This window comes from Cnephaeus nilssonii (assembly GCF_951640355.1).
Source record: "Cnephaeus nilssonii genome assembly, chromosome: 12".
Taxonomy (NCBI): domain Eukaryota; kingdom Metazoa; phylum Chordata; class Mammalia; order Chiroptera; family Vespertilionidae; genus Cnephaeus; species Cnephaeus nilssonii.
The window spans coordinates 16,464,100-16,488,721 of NC_137083.1; the positions used below are offsets into that span (position 1 = coordinate 16,464,100).

The 24,622-nt window shown below is 38.8% G+C and overlaps 1 protein-coding gene across 2 annotated transcripts in view; it reads right to left on the reverse strand.

Moving 5' to 3' along the window:
• The window catches only part of HDAC9 (histone deacetylase 9), a gene marked incomplete at its 3' end in the record, with an annotated part of 637,805 nt that overhangs the window by 456,710 nt on the left and 156,473 nt on the right, over positions 1-24,622 (reverse strand). For both annotated transcript variants that reach the window (XM_079785596.1, XM_079785595.1), the window contains exon 2: positions 3,746-3,808. In XM_079785596.1, coding sequence (XP_079641722.1) covers positions 3,746-3,767 — 22 coding nt within the window. In that variant the 5' untranslated portion in view covers positions 3,768-3,808. The remainder of the gene's footprint in view (positions 1-3,745; positions 3,809-24,622) is intronic.

A 24,622-nucleotide genomic window follows, 5' to 3' on the forward strand; every position in this document is an offset into this window, starting at 1 on the left:
ATCAAATATTCAAATTGATAACAGCCTTGTACATGAAGATAACCTGAGTTAGAGAACAGCAAAACAGCAATTATGGGTAATACCAGAAGTGATTCTTGACATGACAGGAGCATTTCACAGACTTACATTTTCATAATTAGATTCTGCTTTCCAAGCAGACATAAACGACTACTGAGTCTAAAACGTTCCTTTCCCCTTGACAATACGCACGCCAAGAGGGAAAAGATTCTCAAAAGGTGAAGATACACTTTCCATAAAGAAATTCAGGATTTAGTTCTAAATGTTTTTCTTTTATACCCTAAAATAAGAATACAAAGTAGAAATAAAGAAAAAGAGAAAAAGAAAACAATAAAGAATGAAGACATAGTGAAAATGTATTCCTTATTGTGAATGTATTTTACATTAATGCTGTACAAACTCTAGGAAATACTCTCATAATAATGGTTCCAACATTGTCTGGACAGCTCTGCTGTCCAAAGCGTTAAGCAATTTGCCTGGCCACTGAAGAACACCCCTGAGCTGCCAGCCACTGCTGAGTGGTCTAGTCAATATTTGCACGAGCTTCAGTTTCTGCTGTAGTTATCCCTTATATTGGCCCATACAAGCCACGAAAGTGCAGACTGGCAAAATATGTCACTTATACTGAACTCCAAGATTCAATATTGTAACGCCTTTTAAACTAAAAAGACATTAGCGGACTACATTGAAGAACATAGTTCTACCTAAGTTATCAAGCCTGGGTGGGTCAATATTAGGAAAAAAAATGGAACTATATAAAACACAATTCAATAGCACATGAAGATCTCTGGAGAAAAACCTTCTATATTAATACATAGCATTCAATATAACTAGAATAACAAATGGGAACTCTAAAACAGTGGCTAACAACAAAACGAAACTTTTAAAACAATTAATCACAAGAAATCTGCAGTTGGGATTTCACTGTTCAACTGCATATTCTACAACGTGTTTGCCTTTGATTATATATAATGCACTGAGGCATCTCACAGAGCGCACACCTGCACGCACATGCTAGCTACTCTGATTTATAGTCGCAATTTGCACAAGGAAACAATTTAATTCTTATCAGACCAGAAAAAAAACAACACATAGCTGATTTATTGGTAACTAAAGACAACTTTCTATCAAAACAAAAAACAATTCCCCAAAGTGACAAATAAGCTAACTCGTCTGTCTTGACCAGAGAGCTACAGCAAAGTACTGAAGAGCCAGGAGCCCAGGTTCACTCACTAGAAACGGTAGTAATAATAGAGAGTACACACTTGAATAACACGAGGTTACATTTCAGCCTCACGTGAACGCCATGAGGTAATCGGGAGGACATCATTATCCCTCAAGTTACAGGTGAGTAAAGCAGTCCCACCATGGCCTAGCAGCGAGCTCTCAGAACACGGAGCTTTTGACCCCCAGAACAGTGCTCTCGCCAGCACTCTGCCCTGGTACCATATATCTTCTCTCTCTTTCAGACCCAAAGACTCCATCCGTTTCTAAGCCTATCAATCACATCCATGCCACTGATCCAAAAGGGAGTTGAACAAGATTTGTAACTAACCTAGGATAAACACAGCCCTAATTCCGAGATTAATTTAAAGGGCCCCTCTCCCCCTCACATCAGTGACTCAAAGTTTGCTGGAAGAGTTTATCCCAATACTCAAGCTGTTTCCTATGCAATTAAATCAGAAACACCTAGGATGGAACCCAGGCATCAGCATTTTGTAAAATACTGCCGGTGACCCCAAGTGTCAGAGCCAAGTTCCTCAGGGGAAGCATACAATAAAGACTTGGGGAGATTAAAATTAAGGACATATCATATTAAACAAAATTAAACATTGCACAGCATGATAGGAAAGATGCAAGTGGTTTATGTTTCAAATTGTAAAACTAAATAGAAAGTGGAGTTTCCTTATTTATAGCAGACAGACTTGGGAGCCTTGATCCGTCTACATCCCTTTTCCTTTCATTGCTGGTGCTTCGATGTTGCTTCCTGCTGGACTGACAGCAGCCTGGGCTGCCCCAGGCACTGCCCTGCGTGGCACAGCGCTGCTTTGCATAAAAATCATTCAGTGTCGGAAAGATGGACTCTCAACTGAAGTCCGGGAAAGTCAGATAAAATCATCAGACCCTGAGAAAACAGTGAAGCTTGTAAACACCTGTAGTGAGAATCAACGTCAGGAGACAATTACAGCTTTGTTTCGTTTCTATCCTCTGGGAAAAAAATATCAAACTTGCAGCCCAGAGATGAGGACTGAAAGGACAAAGTGCAATACGAAAAGATGTCTGAAGAGGTTATTTCGAAAGAGTTGGTCCATATTTGAAAAGTAAAACGCTAAGAAGTTAAACGACCAGTTCCATTAAAGACGTGTCAGCTGACCTCTCCCCAAGCTCTTATCAAATTCACAACCAGGAAGATAATAAACTGTGCTGGATGACTGGTACAATTGCTCTAGGTAAACAGACACTATCAATTAATAGAATTCCTGTCACTTAAGTGTAAACATACCAAATCGTACAAAACTGATTATTTTATTCTAATTCCACGAAAAGATTGGGTCAACCGGAGAATCTTGAAATCCTCATCATTAACCGAGGCTTAAAGAAAACTTGCTTTGAACACAGATCTGTGGAGGGTAAGGTGTTCCACAGTGTAACAGACATCCTGGCAACCTGTGGAATATTTCTTTCCCATCTAGCTCTACCAAGTAAACACTGTTTGATGTTGCATTTTCATCATGGAAGCCTGAATGGTGATCTATCATTATGATTAAGCCCACACAGGAACTTAGAAACGGTGAGGGAGAACTTTACGTCCAGTTAGATGGAAGCATTCAGAAGAGGACCAAAACAAACCCCAATCTTGATGAGCTAGCTAGAGGGAATAAACGTGAAAAGCACCAGTGACAAATAAATAAGTGCTATTGCCTGGAGAGTCTACTCTTGGAAGAGACCGAAACTGGTAAAGCTGACAAGCTTTCTCTCTCATCAGCACGCCTCCTTAAAGGCACGGGCACAGACACAGACAGAGAAAGTAGACATTGGAAGCTGTTACTGTTCTTTAAAACATTGCACCTGCATATAACACCTCTGTAGTGTGTTATGCCATTGCATCTGCCTGACAATGCTAGCGAGACTCTCCACCTGGCTTGGAAGAAAGCGAAAATAACCATCTGCTAATAATAATTCTATTTCATTCTAAATAGTTTCATTTTAGGCTGACGAGAAGAAAAAAAAAAGACACATTAAAACTACCTTCACAACTCCGGAGCACGCACATTTCAGAAGGTAGGTCTATAAATAAACGTGCTTCTGTACTGCACACTGTAAACACAAAACCATCCGGCTAGCGAGGGCTGCAATTGAAACTGGAGCCCCGGTATGAACTTACCTGGTTTTTTAAAGTCCCATTAGGATACGCTTCCAATCAGTACTGAGCTCCTTTTTCTAGTTACCCAGTCAGGCAGACACCCCCAACTACATCTGACTTTATCTCAGTCCCATCCTTCCTCAGAAGCCGGCGATTTCATTCAGAAGCAGCCGGCCCTCCGCAGACTGAATATGCACAGACACAGTCATGAAAGGGATCGGAGATAAACCCCACAGTCGCACCAAGAAAACAGCAGCAGGAGCACCCGAAAGCAGCTAAGAAGACGTGTTTTTCCTTCGCTGCGCTCCCCAAGCCAGCCCCCTTTCCTGGGTACCTTGTCTCAGTGAGGAGAGAGGCTCTTACCTGAGCTGAGCATACTGTGCATTCTCTGCTGAGCCAAGAGCTGCTCGCGTCCAGCCACCCCATCTGAGGAAAAACACGAGTCACTCTCGTAAATTGTCTGCAGCATATTGCAATCACTCTGACTTCAGCTCCATGAAAGATTCATCCCTGCTCTCTCGGTGCAGGGGGCCCCGGAGCTACCCTCCCTGGGCTGGTCCTCCCTCCTCCCCAAGGAGAAACAGCAGAGGATCAACTCCCACTATGATTCCCTTTCTGTTCAGATGGACACACACCTTTTTTGCCAAAGACCTGGACACTTTTCCCACGTTACCAACCTGTGTGCAGAGCAGAGAGGACCGGGTGGATGCTCTGGCTCTCTGGGGTTTAGGTTATCCCGGACACTAAAAGCAGGTGGGGAATTGGAATGTGCTTCGGGGCTATTGCTTTGTCAGAATAAGTAGAAAAATATTAACTCTACCCACGAGAAAGAGAAACCCATTCAACCTGGCTTAAAGTTCTCCGGGCTGCTCGAGTTTCCTTGCCAGGAGCGGCAGTCCTGCGCGTGGCTTCAGCTGGTGCCCTTCCCTGTTTGTGTGTGTGTGTATCTTCCTCCCTCTCTGGTCTCTCTCAGCTCAAGTTGGCTAAACCTAGTGATAATCCATTTGCATATGAATCAACAACAGCATGGCCCGCAGGCACAGAAATAGAACAATGGTCGGCCTGAGCCAAAAATAGGTCAAGCCTGGCCGAGTGATTGGAGCCTGCATTAATGCATTTAAAAATACCCCAGCAAACCCAGCTGTCCAGCCTCTATCTTTCAAACCATAATTCTCCACTGCAGGGCCTTGGGAGCAATTAACTCTTTCCTCCCTTCGAGCTTGCTTTCCACACTGTTTCCACACTGGTGATTTGCATCCAAAGAAAGGAAGGCAAAAAATAAAAATTAAAAAAAAAAATTAAGAAACGTAATTCTAAGAGGGCAAATGCACATACATTTCATTTCGTTTTATTTTTGTAGTATGTGTTTTTGGAAAAGAGAGGAGAGAAGTGCAGAGCTCTGTATTGGTTCTAAAATAATACTGGAAGCTTTTGCTCATAATGTGGTTTCTGCCTCACCCACGCACAGCAATCCTGGCGTTCTATTTTTGTTGCCTGTTTCTTTGGCTACACTGCAGTTGGCTGTGGCACTAGAAGCTTTTCTGCCTTCTAGTTTCAAGACTGACAGGAGATTTAGTAGAGGTAGTTTCGGAAAACAAGCACACTCCAGAATAAAATATTTATGAAGGATGGCTTGATTTTTTTTTTTTTACTTGCTATTTATGTAAGGCAATTGTCCATTTCACAAATCTAGATACGATGGTGGTACCCAATATCAATTTTATCACATCCAGTCTCTATGATATTTACATTGAAAAGAATAGCTTAGACCTGAAAATATGCCATCTATTTCAGCCTCTCAGGCTAAATTCAATTTACCTGGAAAAGGAGAAGCAGGTGTGGGTGTTTTCTTACGGATGGATGCAGAATTAGTGAGCGTATGCACCATCAATAAATAAACATGCTGAGTCCCCAGCTGTTCATCTCTACATTGGTTACCTGAAAAAAATACCTCACTTCTCTAAAACAAATAGCATTTATAAAAAGTTGATAGATTCCCAGACCAACACACGTTGGGGAACTCACCTATAAAGTAAATATATTACAGTATGTAATACTAAGAATTCTATAGTCTGTGGTATGCACTTATAACATCATTTGTGTATGAGAAATCATTCTGCATCACAGATTGGGTTGCAAGCATCTAGCCACTCCAAGGGCAAATGCAAAAGTGAGAACCCACTGATCATGCTAGCCTTTCCCCCTTTACTAAACTAGAGGAGAGGAGCAAGGAAAGTGTAATTCCTAAGGCACTAGTAGCAACAGAGAAGGAAGAAGAAAAGGCAGAATGTTTCAAGGTTCCCAGAGCAATCAGGTGCAGGAGGGACCTCCCCCAAGGACAGAGTGTGGGGCAGAGGAAAGAGAACAGGCGGACACAGCGTTGGGGTGGAAGGGAGGAAACTTGGTAAGTCATTAGGTAGGTAACCCACTGTCCAAGAAAATGGCACTAATGTTCCTTCTTTCATAGATTGACTCCTACTTCTTGCAAAATTATATTTGGACAGATAAATTACAAGATTTTAAAAAAGAACTTATTCCAAATGGCGTTTACTTAAGCTAAACAAGAAAATCTTATGTTCCTTTCAGTGGGGGGAAAAAAAAAACACACCACCTTTTAATTCCATCTGGTATTACAAGTGAACTTCCACTCAGTGAAGGGATTGGTATATAAGATTCAAGGGATGGAAATACTGTGGATCTGGCAATTTACTTGGCAATGATGTAACGAACCACAGCATTTTAGACCTTGGACATTTAGAGATTGTCTACAATGGTGTTCAAGCTCTCGGTCCCCAGGATGCTGAGGAACCTGGGGGTTGACACACGCTCCATGCCACAGCCAACTGCAGTGTAGCCAAAGAAAAGGTTCTTCTTCCCACCAGGGTGGCCTCACGTTTATGAGTCGACATTTGGGTATGTAAGATTCATTTTGAACAATGACTTGTTATATTAAAAAAATAACTGAAAACCATTCATCTAGTTCAAAGGAGCTCCCTATTTTATACATGAAGAAAGTGAAAAGTCTTAGGGGAGGTTGTAAAAGCACTCATTGATGTTATTATGACTATAGAGTCTTGCTTAGTCTCTACTATCTCATATCTGACTAAGTAGGTGTAGTCTTCATGTTCTCTAGGTTGCCAACTTGTCCCTTATTGATACGATGCACACAATTATCTGAGACATTCAGGATACATGTTAATAGTACCTACTACTGAAAAATGGAACCACTGTCTCATTGTGTCAGAGTGGTTATGAAGAGAATATGCAAAACTAGTGATAAACATCTGATGGATAACAAAAATCCCAGTATCACTATAATATACTTATATATCTTTCATCCTTTTAAGTTTAAATTACACCCTCAAACGACAAAACTCTCCAAGCTTTTATAATCATAAAAAATAAAACTCCAAAGAGTGACTTAGTAATTATCCTATTTCTCAGAGGTTCCAAGAGAGGGCATTCCACATAAAATAGTGTGAATGATGTGCTTTCTTCATTTTGACCAAGTTATTTAACTTGAGGTCTATTACATTTCATCCCTGCATTATTTCAGCTTTATTTTTCTATCAGCAGTCTTATCTTTCAACTCTTGATAATAAAAACTCAGTGTAGAGTGAAAAGACTTTGGACAATTACCATAAAATAGATACTACTTGTTTCTGAAAGGAAGAATAAGCATCATTAAACCAACCACCAAGTATACTGATTACCGTAGTTTCATTATCCAGAAACTTAAGTATTTAGAATTTTGAGTTAATTTTTCGCATATCATTTCAACAATAGCAGTAAAGAAATATGATTAGGTTTCTTTAAGGGCATTTACAAAACTAATTTACTGACTTGGAACAAAAGGATATTAAATGTTATATTATAAAAACCATAAAAACTAATTCACATGTCAAGCTAGAAGAGATAGGCGTTCCCTCATTTATATCTCAATATAATAAATTTTAATTTAATTTAATCAATATTTTGGAAATTAATCTAAATATTATATTTTACATTTCTTCAAATAAAAAATGAAAATAATAGGGGGGAAATGGTTCCCAGTTTAATAGAAAATGGGAAGGGGAATCCAATCCTAATGCAAAATGTGATTTAAAAGTGCTTATGGCCCTGGTTGGTGTGCTCAGTTGGATGGGCTTAGTCCTGTGCACTGAAAGGTTGCTGGTTGGACTCCAGGTCAGGGCACATGCCCAGTTTGGGGCTGGATCCCCAGTAGGCATGTGCAGGAGACAGCTGATAGATGTTTTGCTCTCACATTGATGTCTCTTTCTCTATCTCCCTCTCCCTTCCTCTCTCTCTCTCTAAAAATCAAGAAAAAAAATCTTTTAAAAACAGTGACTATGGCTCTAGCCAGTTTGGCTCAATGGATAGAGAGTTGGCCCAGGGACTAAAGGGTGTTAGGTTTGACTCCAGTCAAGGGCACGTACCTCCGTTGCAGAGGATCCTATTAAGAGACTAGTGACCTAGAGCAGGACACTAATATAATATTCAACATCTAATATTTCATTGATTGTCATTTTAGCATATCTGATTAAAATCTCAATAATTAACTTTATTTCTTGCATTTACTTTTCTTGCCTTGTCACTATTTCACAGGATAGAATAACCAATGAAAAAGGTCAGGCAACAGACTGTATCAGAAATTGTCTTACATGGTATAATTTGAGTGAAAAAACTTATCACATATTTTTGAGTGAACAGAGTTTCAAATATTTTTCTTGTGAAGTATCTTAAAGATGTTGGCACTAATAAATCAACATAATAATGCAGTTGAGTAGGTCTAATAACTGCAGTGATGGCTGAGCCTTTAGAAAAGTCTGGTTATCAACTGCATTGCCTAGTACCATAGGTTCTATAAGTTCTTTGGTTAATCTCTTCCCACCCACCCCTGCCTTCCCTCTGATATTCATCAGTCTGTTCCACCCTTCTATGTCTCTGATCTATTGTGTTCATCAGTTGATTTTGTTCATTAGATTCCTCATATGAGTGAGATCATGTGATAATTGTCTTTCTCTGACTGGCTTATTTTGCTTAGTATAATACTTTCCAGCTACCTCCTTACTGTTTCAAAGAGTAAAAGAGCCTTCTTTTTTACAGCTGCATGGTATTCCATGGTATAAATGTACCACAGCTTTTTATCCACTCAGCTACTGAAGGGCACTTGGGCTGTTTCCGTATCTTAGCTATTGTAAATTGCACTGCTATGAATAAGGGGTGCATATATTCTTTCTTATGGTTTCGGGTTTCTTAGGATATATTCCTAGAAGTGGGATCACTGGGTCAAACAGCAGTTTCAGATTTAATTTTTTGAGGAAACTCCATACTGTCCATACTATTTTCCATTATGGCTGCACCAGTCTGCATTCCCACCAGCATTGATTCTGAAATACCAACCAACCTTGACTAACCATCCTATGTTTACTGAACTTTGTATAGACCAGGTATTATGGGACCAGAGGCTCTGAAAAGAAGGCTTAGTTTCAAGACAAAATACCCCTTTTGGCTACAGAGCTATGAAAATAAAAATTCTGAGAGAGTCTCAATTATGTAAAATTAGCATTCTGATCTTGGCTATTTGGTATGCTTCTAATGTTTAATTTTATATTATTCTATAAAGTAAGCCTCCTTATGTAGCTGCGTCTTTGATCTTGATCATCTTGGAAATAAGTGGAATTCTGATCACCAAAATTAATAGTCATATATAGCATCTGGATGAATCCTACATTTGAGAGGTGTGATAAGAGTAATTTCCATGTACTAATATAAATTACTAAGGCAGACATTAATAAGTCAACCCAGAGCTTTTTATGTCATTTCTCACCATAAAGGTCAAGTTGATATTTACCATACCAAACCATTTCTATCACCAAGTTAAATCAGGAGCATACCAGAAGGCCTGCCTCTGAAAATAGTAACATTTTTAAATGTTGCAATTAAATTCTGACTTCATAATTCCATCTAGTTGGATGCCAACTACCAAATTTAAGAAATAACAAAACCCAACACATACTTTACTTATTTTTGACTGATCAAAATATTTATAGTAATGGCATATAACTAAAGTACAAACATTTGCAATTGGCCACATCACTAAGTATATCAGAGATCTCACGGGCATGGAATCTTCTTCCATATTCCAGGGACAAGAACAGAGAATCGTGAGCTCTCAGGCCATTCATGTTCTCACGACAAACCTGACTTAAGAACTTAATTCCTTTACCTTCTTTATCAAACTTCATGCCACAAAAAATTCCTAGATTTTACCCACACAAATCCTTCATTTTCCCATACCTTTGCATATGTTGTTCCTCTATTCGAGAATGCTCTTCCACTGTTTTCTATCTGAAAATTCCGTTTAATTTCACCTGACTGTAATGTCTTTCTTTGTCCCTGAAAATGTTTTTAACCTCAAAACTTGTGGAACAGACTTTCTTTTAGTTTACACTTGCCACTTAGATATTTTTGTAGTCTTTTATTTTAACCCTTTCCTTTCCCTTATTCAAGTATGACATTTATAGTTTTTCCCTTTCATCTCACATAAAGCCTTGGATTTGGTAAGTTTACAGAAGGGAATACACAGCCCTAGTTGAGCACAGAAGTGGTAAATCCATTTCATTCTTCAAAATTCTGCCCAAACTACCTCCTGGGCAAAACTCCTGGGACGGGAGCAGTCATGAATGAGAGGACCTAACTATCCTTACTCCTATCATAACATAAACCATTGGATAGTTTAATAATTCGGTTACTTATCTGTTCCCCACACTAGACCTCAGCAAGTCAAGAACAGGGAAATGTCATTTATCTACGTGCCTGTTCCACGTTGCCTAGCAAACCATTAGCACTCTACACATGTTGGTTGAATGGATATATGTGAATTATGTAAATGTGCATGATGTGTTTGATATTTGTACACTTAATTGCAACCTACAAATATCTTCAATCCACAATGCACCCCCACAGCTAATGTTTTCATTACAGACCCTAGGGACTATTTAGCTAAAAATCAATAGCTAATATTAGTTATTTGACCTGAAACTATAACAATATGTGTTGTTGTTGTTTTTTCTTAATGAATTGGGGAATGTTGTCTTCATATTTGGCTATATCTGAAGGAAATTCTCAACAATGTTTCTCATAAGTATAAGAGACCCTTTGGAAGCCAGCTTCACTTATTTTAAATTCCAGACCTTTTTGATTATTTAAATTTGCACAATTCTGCATTGAAATGATGGAACCCAATCTGAGTTAAAGGAAACTAAAGTCTAGGAGTAATTAGCGTTCTGAAGGCTAAATGACAGGGAATTTTCAAGCATAAGTTAATGTCATGCTCCGTTATAAGTTAGGAAGAAAACATTAATAGGAAATAACATCTAAAATCTCAAGGTGTTAGCCCTAGCCAGTTTGGCTCAATGGATAGAGCACATCAGTCTGTGAACTGAAGGGTTTGATTCTGGTCAAAGGCATGTACCTCAGTTGCAGGCTCAATCCCCGGCCCTGAAAACTTATTATAACTTTTTCTAATAATAAAATTAACTTGAAACTTTCACTTTTTGTTTTCTCCCACAGAAACCAGATGTCGATTTTCTTCTTGCCCCAAACCTAAGCACATGTTCACTACCCATTAGTGCCATACACTTTTCCCTTCTTTTATCTTTCTTTGTAGCATACATCAAATACGTAAGTCAGTGTTTTTTTTCTTTTGGCTATTTTTTTTTTTACTGTGAAAACTGTAGTAGCACCAAAAGTAACACTTCTGATCAATACCTTAAAAAAATACAATAGCCTTTTTTCTGTTTTTAATTTTAAGGGTTTCCCATATTTATACAACAAATATTGTTTCCTTTGACAACTATTGGGTTTTGCTAAGGCTTCTGGGAAGAAGGGTCTTGGGTGTTCACGTGAAGTGAGTGTAACCAGAAGGGACAATGTGGCACACCTGGTGTTAATGTTTGCTCTGTCATACTCTGTCTTGTGGCCCAGAAATAGGAGTCATGTCTTTTGAATCCTAACACTGCATCCTTGAAAATGTGCCACGCTGCTCCAGAAAAAAATAATAAATAGGGCTCAATGTGAATTATGAAGGAATATATCACAATTATGAAGGAAAAGTATTTCTTCATAAAGGCATGTTTTTAATCCTCTAATAGATTGACTCTTCATTCATCTGTCACATTGATTTCTAATACTTAAGCAGTAGAATAATGTCTCAAATATTTAGTGCTGGAAGGTAGCTGAGATCAAGTCAAAAAACACAAACATACCCACATAAGGGGGAAATAGATAAAAACCCAACAGAAAGACGGGGCATGCTGGCATTCATTACAAAAGATCAGGTCCATGGTTCTGCCCCTGTTCTGAATTCAGAGCCCTTTGCTTCTTGCCAGAAAGAGCAGGGTCTGATCTTTTCCATTGCCTAGCTTTACAGATAAATCGTAGAGCTCAGTCAGAACTAGAGAGTCTCAGGGATACACAACTGAAACAGGCATTTGATGAACATATTGGAGAAACACAAAACCCCTTTAGAAATGCTAGTGGGGAATACTTGGCACTTAAAATGACTCACAGGCGATTACAGATCCAGAGCCTAATCATTTTAATGCAAATAATAGCCAGGGTCTTGACGTGGGGAAGTAACAACCAGCCATAAACCATCACGCCATACTGAGGTCTGTCCAGGAGAGAAATTCCAGCGTTCAAGACTATTCAGAACCAGAACTTGAGGCTGGACTTCGCTCCACACGGTAGAGGTGAGATGGGAACTGAAGATTCGTGTCAGGACTCATCATTTCTCAGACATGACTTTGCTGCACTTTATGTAATGAAATAAATCATGATGCAGGTATACTATGTTAGATCATTTTATGATCTTCCTAAAGCTTTGTGATAAAGAGAAATTTTCTAGGTTGTATCATGGATGCTGGGGTGAAGCCCGACTACTGGAGACAGAAACTCAGGTACTCGAGGGAAACAGAATCCAGTAGAACCCTCATCGGACTGTCCAATAGTGCTCAGTCGTTCATTATTGTTGGGTTAGGAATACGCATTTGAGTAACCCAAAAGCAATAGCCTAATAAGTTAAGTCCTTTATGTATTATTTTAGAACACCATGAACAAAACAATAAGCTCCTAACAATACATGTATGTCAGTTAGAACATAATAATTGCATTTCAGAAAAAAACATTATTTCATTAACTATGTGCCCTAAATAACTACTATATGGGATGATAGGGTTAGTAGCAAACTGTTCAAAACCTATCTTATTTTGTAATGAAGCACAATCATCATCATCTAACATTATTATTTATATATATCATTATTAATTGGGGAAATAAGTTGGCCTGTCACCCCCAAAAAATAAACCAATACCACAGCTCAGTTTGGCCAAAGGCTGCCACACTGGATGGACAAATGCACAAAACAATACATTTGTGGAAGAGCAATGGGTGCTGAGCCAATGAGAACTAGAGCGTGGAGGCGGGGGCTGCATTTCTGTGGGCCTCAGAGGACATGCCTCCTGCCATGAGCCTACTGCATCGTGGCTGGGACTCACTGGATGCAGGCACCAGTTTTTAATTTCTTAAATACAGTTACCATGGCTCATGCAGGCAATACATCAGCCCAATTGGTAGCTTTTTCCTTTCCCTTTTACTGAAAGTTATTATTATATTTCTAATCTTCTCGTTTCTAATGCCTGGAGAAAAATCACTTATGAACCAACATCCACTTTATAATCTTATTATCTATTTACCGATGACTTCTGATTTGATTTTTGTTACAGGAACATGAGTGGTAGCAGAATAGACTGACCATCTTAAAACTTTCTGTATTTCCTCTCCCTCAGTCCATTGCTCTGACATATTCCCAACCCACTGCTCCACCTTTGAAGGACTCCTCCAGATCTAGCTTCTATGTGCCACTTTCTTTCCTACCCACCTTCCTTCCTAAAACTGCCAAAGGGACCTGCATGGCCAGGGGAAGGTACTGATCCTACCTCAGGCTCAGGTTGTCTGGCTTTAGAATATTTCAACATGATGTCTCTTACTAAATTTCAGTTTTAACATCTTGTTCTGTATTGGAGGCAAGATGTGCCTTATCAGCCTTCAAAACAATGTATTATTGGTTCAAATATAAACAAATAGGAGAGATAACAGAAAACACCAATAAACAGTAGGCCCACATATATATGAAAACTTTATATATGTTAATACCATAGATAAGTGAAGATTTTCAATAAATGATGCATGTTACACTATTAGATCCCTAGAAATTAGATCCCTATATTCAACTATACACATATACATACACACACAGTCACAAAATCAAGTCCAAGTGGATTAATAGTCTATATTACAATGAGTAAACTTTACAAGTTTTAGAAAAATATATATAAAAAATCAAATCCTAAAAAAAATAAATAAATAAAATTCTCAGATTAGGGATAAATTGGTTAAGATACAGGAAAAACGCAAGTCAAAAAGGAAATGATTGATAACTATGACAAAATAATACAATTGTGCATACACAACATTAAAAATAAAATTAATGACATTGGGAGAAAACATTAACAGTGCATTTACTAAACCAATTATTAGTATTCAGAATATAATATTTACAAATCAGAAAAGATACAATCCAATAAAAAAGTAGGAAAAAGATAAAAATAAGCACTGAAAAGGAAACTCTAACATCCATTCTAAGTATGAAACATTCAAAATTACTAATAATCATGGAATTAAAAATTAGTCCATAATGAGATACAATCATAAATCCAGTGGTTTGGTAAAAATTAGTCTAATAATAATACTAAGTATGGTAAAAATGTTGAGTAAAAAGAACTCTTACACATCCATAGACAACGTATATTTGTTATAAGCATTTCCTTTAAGAATTTTCTGAGGAAAAAAATCCCATTTCATGTGAAAACACTTTGTATTTTCAGAGAAGAAGGGAGGGGGAGAGAGAGTTAGAAACATTAGTGATGAGAGAGAATCATTGATTGGCTGCATCCTGGAGACACCCTACTGGGGACTGAGCCTGCAACTGGCATCCCTGGAATTGAACCCATGACCTGCTGGTTCATAGGTGAATGTTCGACCACTGAGCCACACCAGCCAGCAGCACTTTGTTTTTTCTAAAGCAACTAAATATTCTAGGTAAAATCCTAAATTGTATCTTGATTAAGCTTACTTTTTTCTCTCTCTTCTCTTTTTTGTTTAATTCAAACTAAATACGTTCTTTTCGAGAGTTTCTCATTGTAATTCTGCTGTCAACAATGAGAAATTACGATGGCACCTGATATAAAAGTTGATTTCCAAATTAAGTCATGTAACATAAAAGGAAAGAGCTAATGTGAGGCCCATCATCTCAAGAGTGCAGCACAGAATTAGTAAATGCATAAATTTCTCTTAAAAGTACAGTTTCTTTTCCAAAGCTGACTACTACTTTAAGGAAAGCTTCACGTCTGTTGATAACCCTCAGGCAATTAAAGTACTCACTGATCTTTGTCTTCAGTGTCAAAAGCAAGAATTGTTAAATGCAGATACAGTCGTGATAGGAAAATACCTTTTAAGTTAACAAAATGAAAACTACTGGAGCTCTTAGTTAAAATAGCTAAATAAATACACCACTAGAAGATCGGGAAAAAGATAGTCATATTCTGTGACAGGGTATTACTAAGTCAAAGAAAATGAATAAGTGTTCTACGATTCTCTTTATTCTCATGAATGTTTGAGACAATAGAATTTGAGAATAACAACAATATTTAAGAACCAACATAACATTAAATTCTGGAAATCTCACTTTTAAGCCTCAAAAATTCATGAATGCTAGGAAATGTGACCAGAAATAAATGTTGAAGCCATCTTAAAGCGCTTAAATTATAAAAATGTATTTTACTAAGAAAAGAAATATTGGCTCCCTATGGACACACTTTGATCTTAATAAATACACCACCTCATCTATAAATTCAGTCTTCTGGATCACCAAACAAATATATACGTGTGTTTGTTTGCTTGTTTTTTACGTCCTCTGCCAACTCTGGTTGAGAAATGTCGACACACTGGACATTGGGCTCCCCTGGGCAGCTTCGAGCCATCGATTGTCAATTGTTAAGCTGTCAGTTCATGGGGCCACGTTAGCTCTCAGAGGTTATTATTATTTATATTACTTTAAGTTCTTAGAGAACAAACTCAAAGAAGATAACATATAACCTATTTCAGATCCATCAGTTGACTTGGATATAATTAATTACTTTAATCTATTGAATGAATTATCCTTCAGAGAGGATACCATGTTATCTCTGAGCATGGAACACAGAGGGAATATTGCCAGTGCTCACCTAAGCCCTGCCCCGGGGGAGAGGGTGTTCAGTCCCAGAGGTCGGTGAATTCCTATTATTAGCAATAGGAAGTCCTATTTTTCTTAGCAGCAGCATGTTTTTCTAGGAATTATTAGGTGAAAACCCACTTGGCATAAAAGATCAGATCTCCGGGTGGCAAACTTAAATAGCAAAACTTTGAAAACAAGAGAAGGCTTTAGCTAATTGCAGGCTTTGCTTTTTTGGGCAGGAATACAAAAATGGAACCAGAGTTGAAATGCTCAGGATAATACAGTATATTCCAGGGGCTGTGCAGACAAAGAATTGGGGGGGGGGGGGTGCAGGAAACACCACAAAAAATATTGGCTCCTAGGGAGAAACATTAAGGGAAGAAACTAGATATTGAGTGGGGATTTTTAAATGAAGTTTTACTTTGTGGTATTATTCATTAGGCTGTCCTCTACAGCAGTCTAAAATACTCACTAATGCTTTCAACCTCAAAGTCTATGGAGTTAATTTTGCCTTTTGGGGTAATGAAACAAAGTCCAGAAACCGTCAGCTTGGGTTTGGGACCAGCCTGAGGCTCTCCGTGGTGGTCTTGCCACATCTGGGTCACAGAGGCAGGTCCATCCAGTCATCCTCGCCTCATGTTATTAAACATTCAAACCATATAACTAACAAGCATGGTTTGCAGTCAAAATTCTGTCACCAACCTTCTAATTATAATCTGGTTTCCCAGAATTTGCTGGTCAGAGGTCGTGAGGGTACTGTCCCCTGGAGTAATACTTTTCACTGGGACTATTCACTGGCATTCTGGTTAAATTCATTTGTCTCAGTGGGCACTGCTGATGTGAATTTGCCAGGTAGCAACCCCCTCACGGACACGCTAACAGACTCCTGTACTTGATAGGGCTACCTATTGCAAACAATCTCTAATCGGTGTTTTCTGAAAACTTTCCCCAAGCAGAGATGCATCATTTAAATATGATACCAGCATCCAAAATCACAGTGAAAAAGTTCAAGTTTGGGACGGCAATAGAGAGAATTCTTGATTTCAAAGAAATGGTCTATCACTTATAATGATGATGGAAAAACACAATGGGAGGTTTGCCTTATAAATATATAGCTGGGTTTCAAGACAGGAGACCTAAACTGTGCTATAAAAAAACACGCATGCAGTGGGGCTCTATTGCCTATCACTGTACCAAAGAACATTCCAGAGAAGGGCGTTTTCCCATCACACAGAGCTACATGTAAAATAAAGAATGCTGAGATCACAAAGGGGTGCTCAGGAATATTCGTGATCTTACTGGATTTTGCTAGTATTTTCTATTTATGAACGACAGAAGCTGGAGCCTAACACAGTCATTCCTGAAGAAAATTTCCCTGCAATGAACAAAGCCCTTTTGTGCTTCTGGTAAAACATGACTCCACTAAGGCAATTAGCTGTTTTAAAAATAAACTAATTCATTTTGGAGATCTGATGTATAATTATGCAGCTGCATGGACTGGGAAGGCATGGTGACTGGCTAGAGTGTTAGCAAAATTAGAAGAAAATGCATCTTCATGCTGACAGCTAAAGCATTGATTTAAAGTCCAATTGCCACCTTTGCCTTGTGGGGAGCTATAAAATGAACCTCTTTCTAAAATAATACCCAAAAAATTCTGATAATGATAGTAGGATATCTCCAGGGACAGAGGGGATGGTAACTAAAAATATTTATCCAGAGCATTGCTCCTAAGAAGTTTGGCCTCCTCTGAAAAATTAACTCTTAGATCTCCATAAAAACATGACTAAGAGAATTTAACTCCCTCATTCCATAGACGGAACTGCTCCGGACTAGTTCCGGAAGCAGACCATTGGGTGAAATGGCACTTTGTGTGGGTTCGTGGGCGGTGGCAGGAGAGCCAAAGGGTCTTGGTCCCCTTGCAGAGGTTGTTACTAAAGCAGCAGCTTCCTTGGGGGGAAAGATGGCCTGGCCATTCCCCACACAGGATCCTTCCAAGCTCCGTTGGGCAAAGGGCTCTACCTGATCGTGACACTGTACTTGGCCTTGCTTGGAGCCTGAGCTTCTACAAAACACACAGGGTAAATTCACACCAGGGGAGGAACATGATTTTAAAGTTTAACACTTATTTGATTCTTTCAATTATATGATGTGCTTTCCACTGAGTGAAGACAGCAATATTTGCACAATGTCTTTCTAGATTTCTCTTTCTTTTGGTCATTCCTTCTTCCTTTCCTTTCTTTCTACTCCTTCCTCCCTGTCTCAAACCCCCTCTCCCTCCCTCCCTCCCTCCCTCCCTCCCTCCCTCCCTCCCTCCCTCCCTCCCTCCCTCCTTCCCTCCCTCCCTCCTTCCCTCCCTTCCTTTCCTTCCTTTTCTTCTTCCTTCAGTCCCTCCTTCTTTTCTTCATTCTTTTCCTCTCTCCTAACCTCCCCTCTCCTTCCTCCCTTCCTTCCAGTAGTATTTTCATTTACATTTCTTCCTCTGGGTATTCCGGATTCTTGCTATGAATATTTTAAACTTCATTGTTTTTGCCTCTGACTTTCCAATTTCTAGTGTTGTCTTTACTAAGAAGTAGTTCTCTAATATCCTGGCACTAGATAATATGAATTTCAGCTCAAAACAAACATATAAAATAATCATTACCTATTTCAATCTTGCTTTTAAATTATTTCATAGTGCAAAGGTTTATTATAATTTGGTAATGAATCAGCCCAACTCCCACAGAAGAAAAAATCTGTAGTTCCAAGATAATAAAATATAAACAAAAGAATATATTAACATTATATTATTGTAAAATGTTACATCCTCAGTATCATTTTGATGCATTCTAAAAATTAGATAACAAACTTGATTTCTTCAGACTTCATTTCCCTAGGTCTTTGATTTCATTAGCTCAGTGGAACCTTCCCTAGAGATCACTGTGGCTGGAGTTTCCCAGGGAAAAGCAGATGCTGCAGGGGCAGCTACAGTAGAAAATTGCGATGGGAAACCACAAATCTGATCGCCTTGATGGTGCTGATATTCTACCTAACATTTTACTTAGGTTCTTAAAAATTTACAAGAAACGTGCACGAATAATACAAAAAAACTTAATGCACCTGATACACAGATCCACCAATATCTAACAGTGTGTCACATTATATTTGTTTTTAAATTTAATTTAGATTTCAAAGAATGTTCATGCATGCATAAAAAAAGTTGTGAGATACGAGCAAGGCTCAAGACTTAGTATCAGTGTTGGGCAGAAGGACAGGGATAGACTTCCCCATGCAAATATTGGGATGCCATCCCCTTCTCTCAAGACTTCTTAGATGGCATAAATGATGCAGCATCAGAAGCTGAGAAGTACTAGAGCCTGTCAACATCTAGTTGTTTTACTTTTGCATTTTAAGTGATGTGTGTGGATCACCATCAACTCGTACAGGAGATTTATTATTTATGTACCATATGTTATTTACTGCACATTACTTACTGTGTATCTAATACAGCACAAGGTCCCTCTTAGCCTCTACCCAAAGAGGACAAAGAGTTTGATTTCTGAAATATTTTGAGCCCTCTTAGAAATATTTAAAATACTTTCATCAACAGGTTGATCCATCCATATGAAGCTCTAATGAAAACATAAGGTTTAGTCAGTGAGTACTAAAGCCATTATCTATTAAAATAGTTATGAATAATTATGTATGCTGCCCAAGCTATTTGGGGGTGGGGGTGGTGGGGAGGTTAATAAAGGTTAATAAAGAAAACTCGACATATTTTTTTGTCTTTCCATTTTCTTCAAAGTTTTCCAAAATAATTCCTCCTTCTAAAGCCAGGGTCATTTCAGTGGCTGATGCTCTGGCTTGGCTTGCACAACACTTCAGGAATGAAGCTGTTGGTCTACATGTACACGCATGTGTGCATTGGGGACATGAGGGTACATATGAGTAGAAAGGAAATATTGTCCCATAGAGACTTGTGAGGCTAATGTATATATAAGCATTGTCAACTGAGCAGAAATGAGAAATGATTGGGTCTTATAAAAGGCCGAACCAAAAATAAGTGCTCTGAGTTAATATTAGAGGTATGCCTTGTGCTAAGTTTCCATCATGCCTACTACCTGTTACTTCTTCCCAGCCTCGTGAAATTCTCTGCTGAGCTCTGCAAACATAGAGGGGGCACAGATAATGAAAAGGCTGATCCAAAGGCACAGGTATCAAAGGTGCTTCAAGTCCCCAGTACCTTTCTTGAAGGGGTGCTTTTTCCTGGGACCAGGGAGTCAGCCAGTCCAATGACCTGAGCATCCCCTCCTCCCCCAATCTGAAAGGTGCTGATGACTTAACTTTGTTCTTCCTGGTTTTGCTATACTCCAGGTAGGTGAGCCTGCCTGGATGGCTGTGCCCACGGATTTTTGTGCATCAAAGATGATTTGGAAATTTCAAATTTGCCTTCATGTATTCATTTGTTCAATGAGCAGTTAGCGTACCAGGAACTGTTCTAAACCCCTGGGAAAGGCCAGAAACAAAACCCATGTTCTCATGGAGCTTACAGGCTGGTGGGGGTAAGAAAACAATAAATAGTGATCATTGCAACAGTGAAATAAAACTGTGGAATGGGATACAGAGTGACTTAGGAGGCAATGAGCATTTAGAAGGGTGGTAAGAGAAGTAAGTCATCTCTCCCTAAGGAGGTGACACTTGAGCTGAGCCTGGAAGTACAGGAAGGAGCCCGCCTTGTAAATATGCAGTTTAGGCACATCCCAGGCAGAGGGACTAGACCCTCTGCCTGTCTGCAATGAAACCTGGCCAATAGAACTGCAGCAAAGAAAGGAGAGGGGAAACATAAAAAAAGTTGCCTTTAGCCTGATTGGCTTGGCTCAGTGGTTGAGTGTCAACCTATGAACCAGGAGGGCACGGTTCAATTTCTGGTCCAGGTTGTAGGCTTGATTCCAAGTATTGGGCATGCAGGCAGTAGCTGATCAATGATTCTATCTCATCATTGATGTTTCTATCTCTCACTCCCTCTCTCTTCCTCTCTGAAATAAATATATATATATATATATGTATGTATATATACATATACATATACATATACATATACATATACATATACACACACACACACACACACACACACACACATATATATATATATATATATATATATATATATATATATGCACACGCCTTAGGAAGGGAGAGCAAATTACAATCCCTGCAGATTATAACACAGAATTCAGAGACAATTGAGGGGTTGGGAAAGGGGAGCTGAGATCATAAAGTGGAAAAGAACTTCATTCTCTCTAACTGCCCTCCCGCTGAAGAGCAGGCTGGGGATCACGCCGTGACATTGCCATCTGGGTGGCAGCTAATCAGGAACAGAACCAGAGGTGAACAGATTAGAGGGAGTGGCCTGAGTATTATCTGAGCTATTTCTTACCTTGAAATTTGATTTGAAACCTGCCAGGAACAAACTTTTCTTGGAACTAGGCAGGGATAGATATTATAAGTAAATGTAATCTCAAAGCCAAAACAGGACTGCAAATCCAATCTCCCAGCTGAAGGCAGCTAAAGCAGGGCTCCAAATCAAATCTTCAGGTCTGGAGGAAGTCCACAGCGATTACAGAGCAACTCCGCCCACCGCGGAGCAGCAGTAGAGCGAGAAGCACTGCCGTGGACCCCTTAGGATTCTGCAGGCGATGTGAGGAGCACAACTTAAAACATGGGCATGGGCTTTAGAAAACCAACATCCATAGTCATGTGCAATTTTTTTTAAGGCACCAACTTAGAATGTCTAAGCTAGCTGAGTTTTCCTAGCATCTCTTTATCCCATTTCCACATTCATTTGGTTATAGTCTCTGATTTTTTTCTCCAAAAGGGTAGCTACACAATGGTAACCCCAACCTAGGGGCTAGGTAAGTAAACAGTAGGCACCTGACCTTAGTTGGGCAAACTCCAATCTCCCTCCAGGAATTTAAAACCAGCACCAGGACAGCATGTGCAAAAGGCGTGGAGGTGGGAAAGGCTGGTTGTGAGTTATGTGGGATGGCATTCCACAGCAAGGTCCACAGGCCCCCCCCCCATGGCTGAGGTCTCACTGAACTCATTTTCCTAATCGATTCTCTTTTTGTTTAAGTTGGCCATATTGAGTTATATTGATTACAGCCGAAAGATCCTTGGTTAATATCATAATCAGTTCTTATAAATGTCGTCCTGCTTTGCAATTGGGAATGTTGGAACAACAAGAGACTTTCAGGCAGGATTCATAACTCAAAAGAGATGGAACATTAGAGAAAAACTAAAAGATAAAGTATAAAAATGCATGAATGCTGTGGCGAGGCTTTTTTGAAATATATTTTTATTGACTTCAGAGACAGGAAGGGAGAGAGAGCGAAACGTCAATAAAGAGAGAGGATCATTGATCGGTTGCCTCCTGCACACCCCCTACTGCAGATCAAGCCAGGGTATGTGCCCTGACTGGGAATCAAACCGTGACCTCCATGGGTTGATGCTCAACCACTAAGCTGGGCTGTGGCCAGGATTTGATTGCCCGGATATCAAATACAGAGTCAGTTGGAACACCTGGATGTAGCACATCAGTGTATGCTGAGAGTGGAGCAATGGACAAGTGTCTTCAGTTTATTCTTCAAATGTTTATCAAAACACTTATCTTATGCCTGGCCCTTAATGTATTTTCAGATGCTGGAAATATAGCAGTAAACAGGGGAGAAAAGGTCCTTGCTCCCTTAGAGTTTCCATTTTCAGACTTTAATTCATCAGAAAATTTCCCTTGATATTCTCTGCCAGTTATTTGAAACAGACATTCCACCTGCCTCATGTATGCTCCACAAACTTCAAAGTAGTCAAGCTAAACGGAAATCCCTCTGGGATGCTGGCAAGACAAATTTATGCTCAGGTATCCCCGTAGGTAAGGAAATGGATTTTCTCAAACTGAAATGTAAAGAGTAAATAGTAATAATATTGATAACTGGGTAAACATGCAGATTTCAAGGGCTGATCTCTCTGGAATCAGATTCAGGGAGTTCTGAGAACTACTGTGTTTGCATTTTTAATGAACTCCATGTCATGGGCAAGGTCAACTATGGCATATATACTTCTCAGCCTGTTATCTAGGTATTACTGGAACACATCCACACCCATTTGCTTACATGTTATTACATACATTATTACAAATTACATCTATGATTGTTTTTCTGCTAAAACGCAGAGTTGAACAGTTATGACAGAGACTATGGACTACAAAGACTATAAAGATCCTCTCTCATTATATTTACCACCTGGTTTTTTGAGAAAGTTTGTTAAGCCCTGCATTAAGAGATTATCATGCATGCTCTTTAACTTCTGTAGGGAAAAATTCTTCTCCCCCTGCATTTTAATGATTTTAAAAAATAATAATTTTAATTTAATAGTAAGAAATCAAAAGTTCCATAACTGGCTAAGCACTATGAAAGGAAATTTAAGGAAACATGAAGATTATCCATGGAAACTAGAGTAGCTTAAAATAAGTCATTTTTGTTTTGTTTCTTGTTTCTCAAATTTAAAGAAATGTATGCTTGGTTTAGAAATCATAGAACATTTATAAAATCACTACTAATTAGTAACAAATGGAGGTTACCTCTATTAAATTTCTGACATATTTCCTTATAGTCCTTTTGGTCATTGGTTTATTGAATGCAAGAAGACACATTTAGGTGATACGATTTTTTTCTCAAAGTTGATCATGTACAATTCATTGGATCTAAAATAAATACCATGAATGGCATACCTATAAAAGCTGAGTTCTTTCCATTAAGCTGAGCTACGTGCAAGAAGGGACTGTAACTCACTCATTTTTATTTTCACACCTATCAGGATCCTGCTCGGTACTTAGTAGGGACTTGGAAATGTTGACAGAATGGATGGTAAAGGCTACTAGGCCTTTATGTTGTTGCATGAGGTTCTACGTGTGGGAATTGTGTGAACTGCTCTCATTCATGAAATACAATGTGGTGCTGTCAGGTTGTTACTATTGAACACCTACACACTTTCTCTTGCTCTTTTGAGCGCCCTGTTAGATGTGTCACGGCTAAAAATGTACTTTTTTTCTTGTTAATGGGAGTTTTGCAAGGTCAACCCACAGTTCCCCCAAATAACACTATATCTGGTGTTTCCCAGAAATACCATATACAAATATGACATTTAAAACTGCTCTTTGATTTATGAGATCTGTACTTCATGGTGAATAATAGTGAGAAGCCCCCAAATTTGAACATAAAAATTTACTGTTCTTCTCTGAAGTGAAAGTGGAGGAATATTATAACTAAGCTAACACTGTTCCTCTGTCAACATACACACACACACACACACACACACACACACACACACACACACACAGTAGTTCCACAAACAAAAACCTTCTCACCTCCCCATAGGTTTTGATTTAGTCACACAGGCCAATGAAGTAAGACCAGACATTACAAAAATCTGGTGGTTTTGTTTTCTATGGAAAAACACCAAGTCTGCCACAATTATGTTTGGGTCTGAATTAATATAGAGTAAGTGATTATAAAACTTGAAAGGATGGTAGGATGACTAAGAAGCACAAAAAACAAGTCTGGAATGAGACAGATACCCAAGGTAACAATGATCTCATCCTTCTAACCATGCGCTGTCTTGACAACATAGAGATTTGCTTGTATTTTATGCTTATTTTTATATAAATTGCTTTTCATCTACCCAGTAGTCTGGGGGTACAGAAGAAATGAAAAATAACCAAGCATGTAGAAAATAAATATTACTCCTGAATAATTGAACACTAGATAAGTTTAATGTTATTTTATCATATTTACGGGTTCCATTCATTCACCATTTATGAACTGAACTTTGCAAGAAATAAATATTGATTTCTATAAGATGCCAGGCTCTTT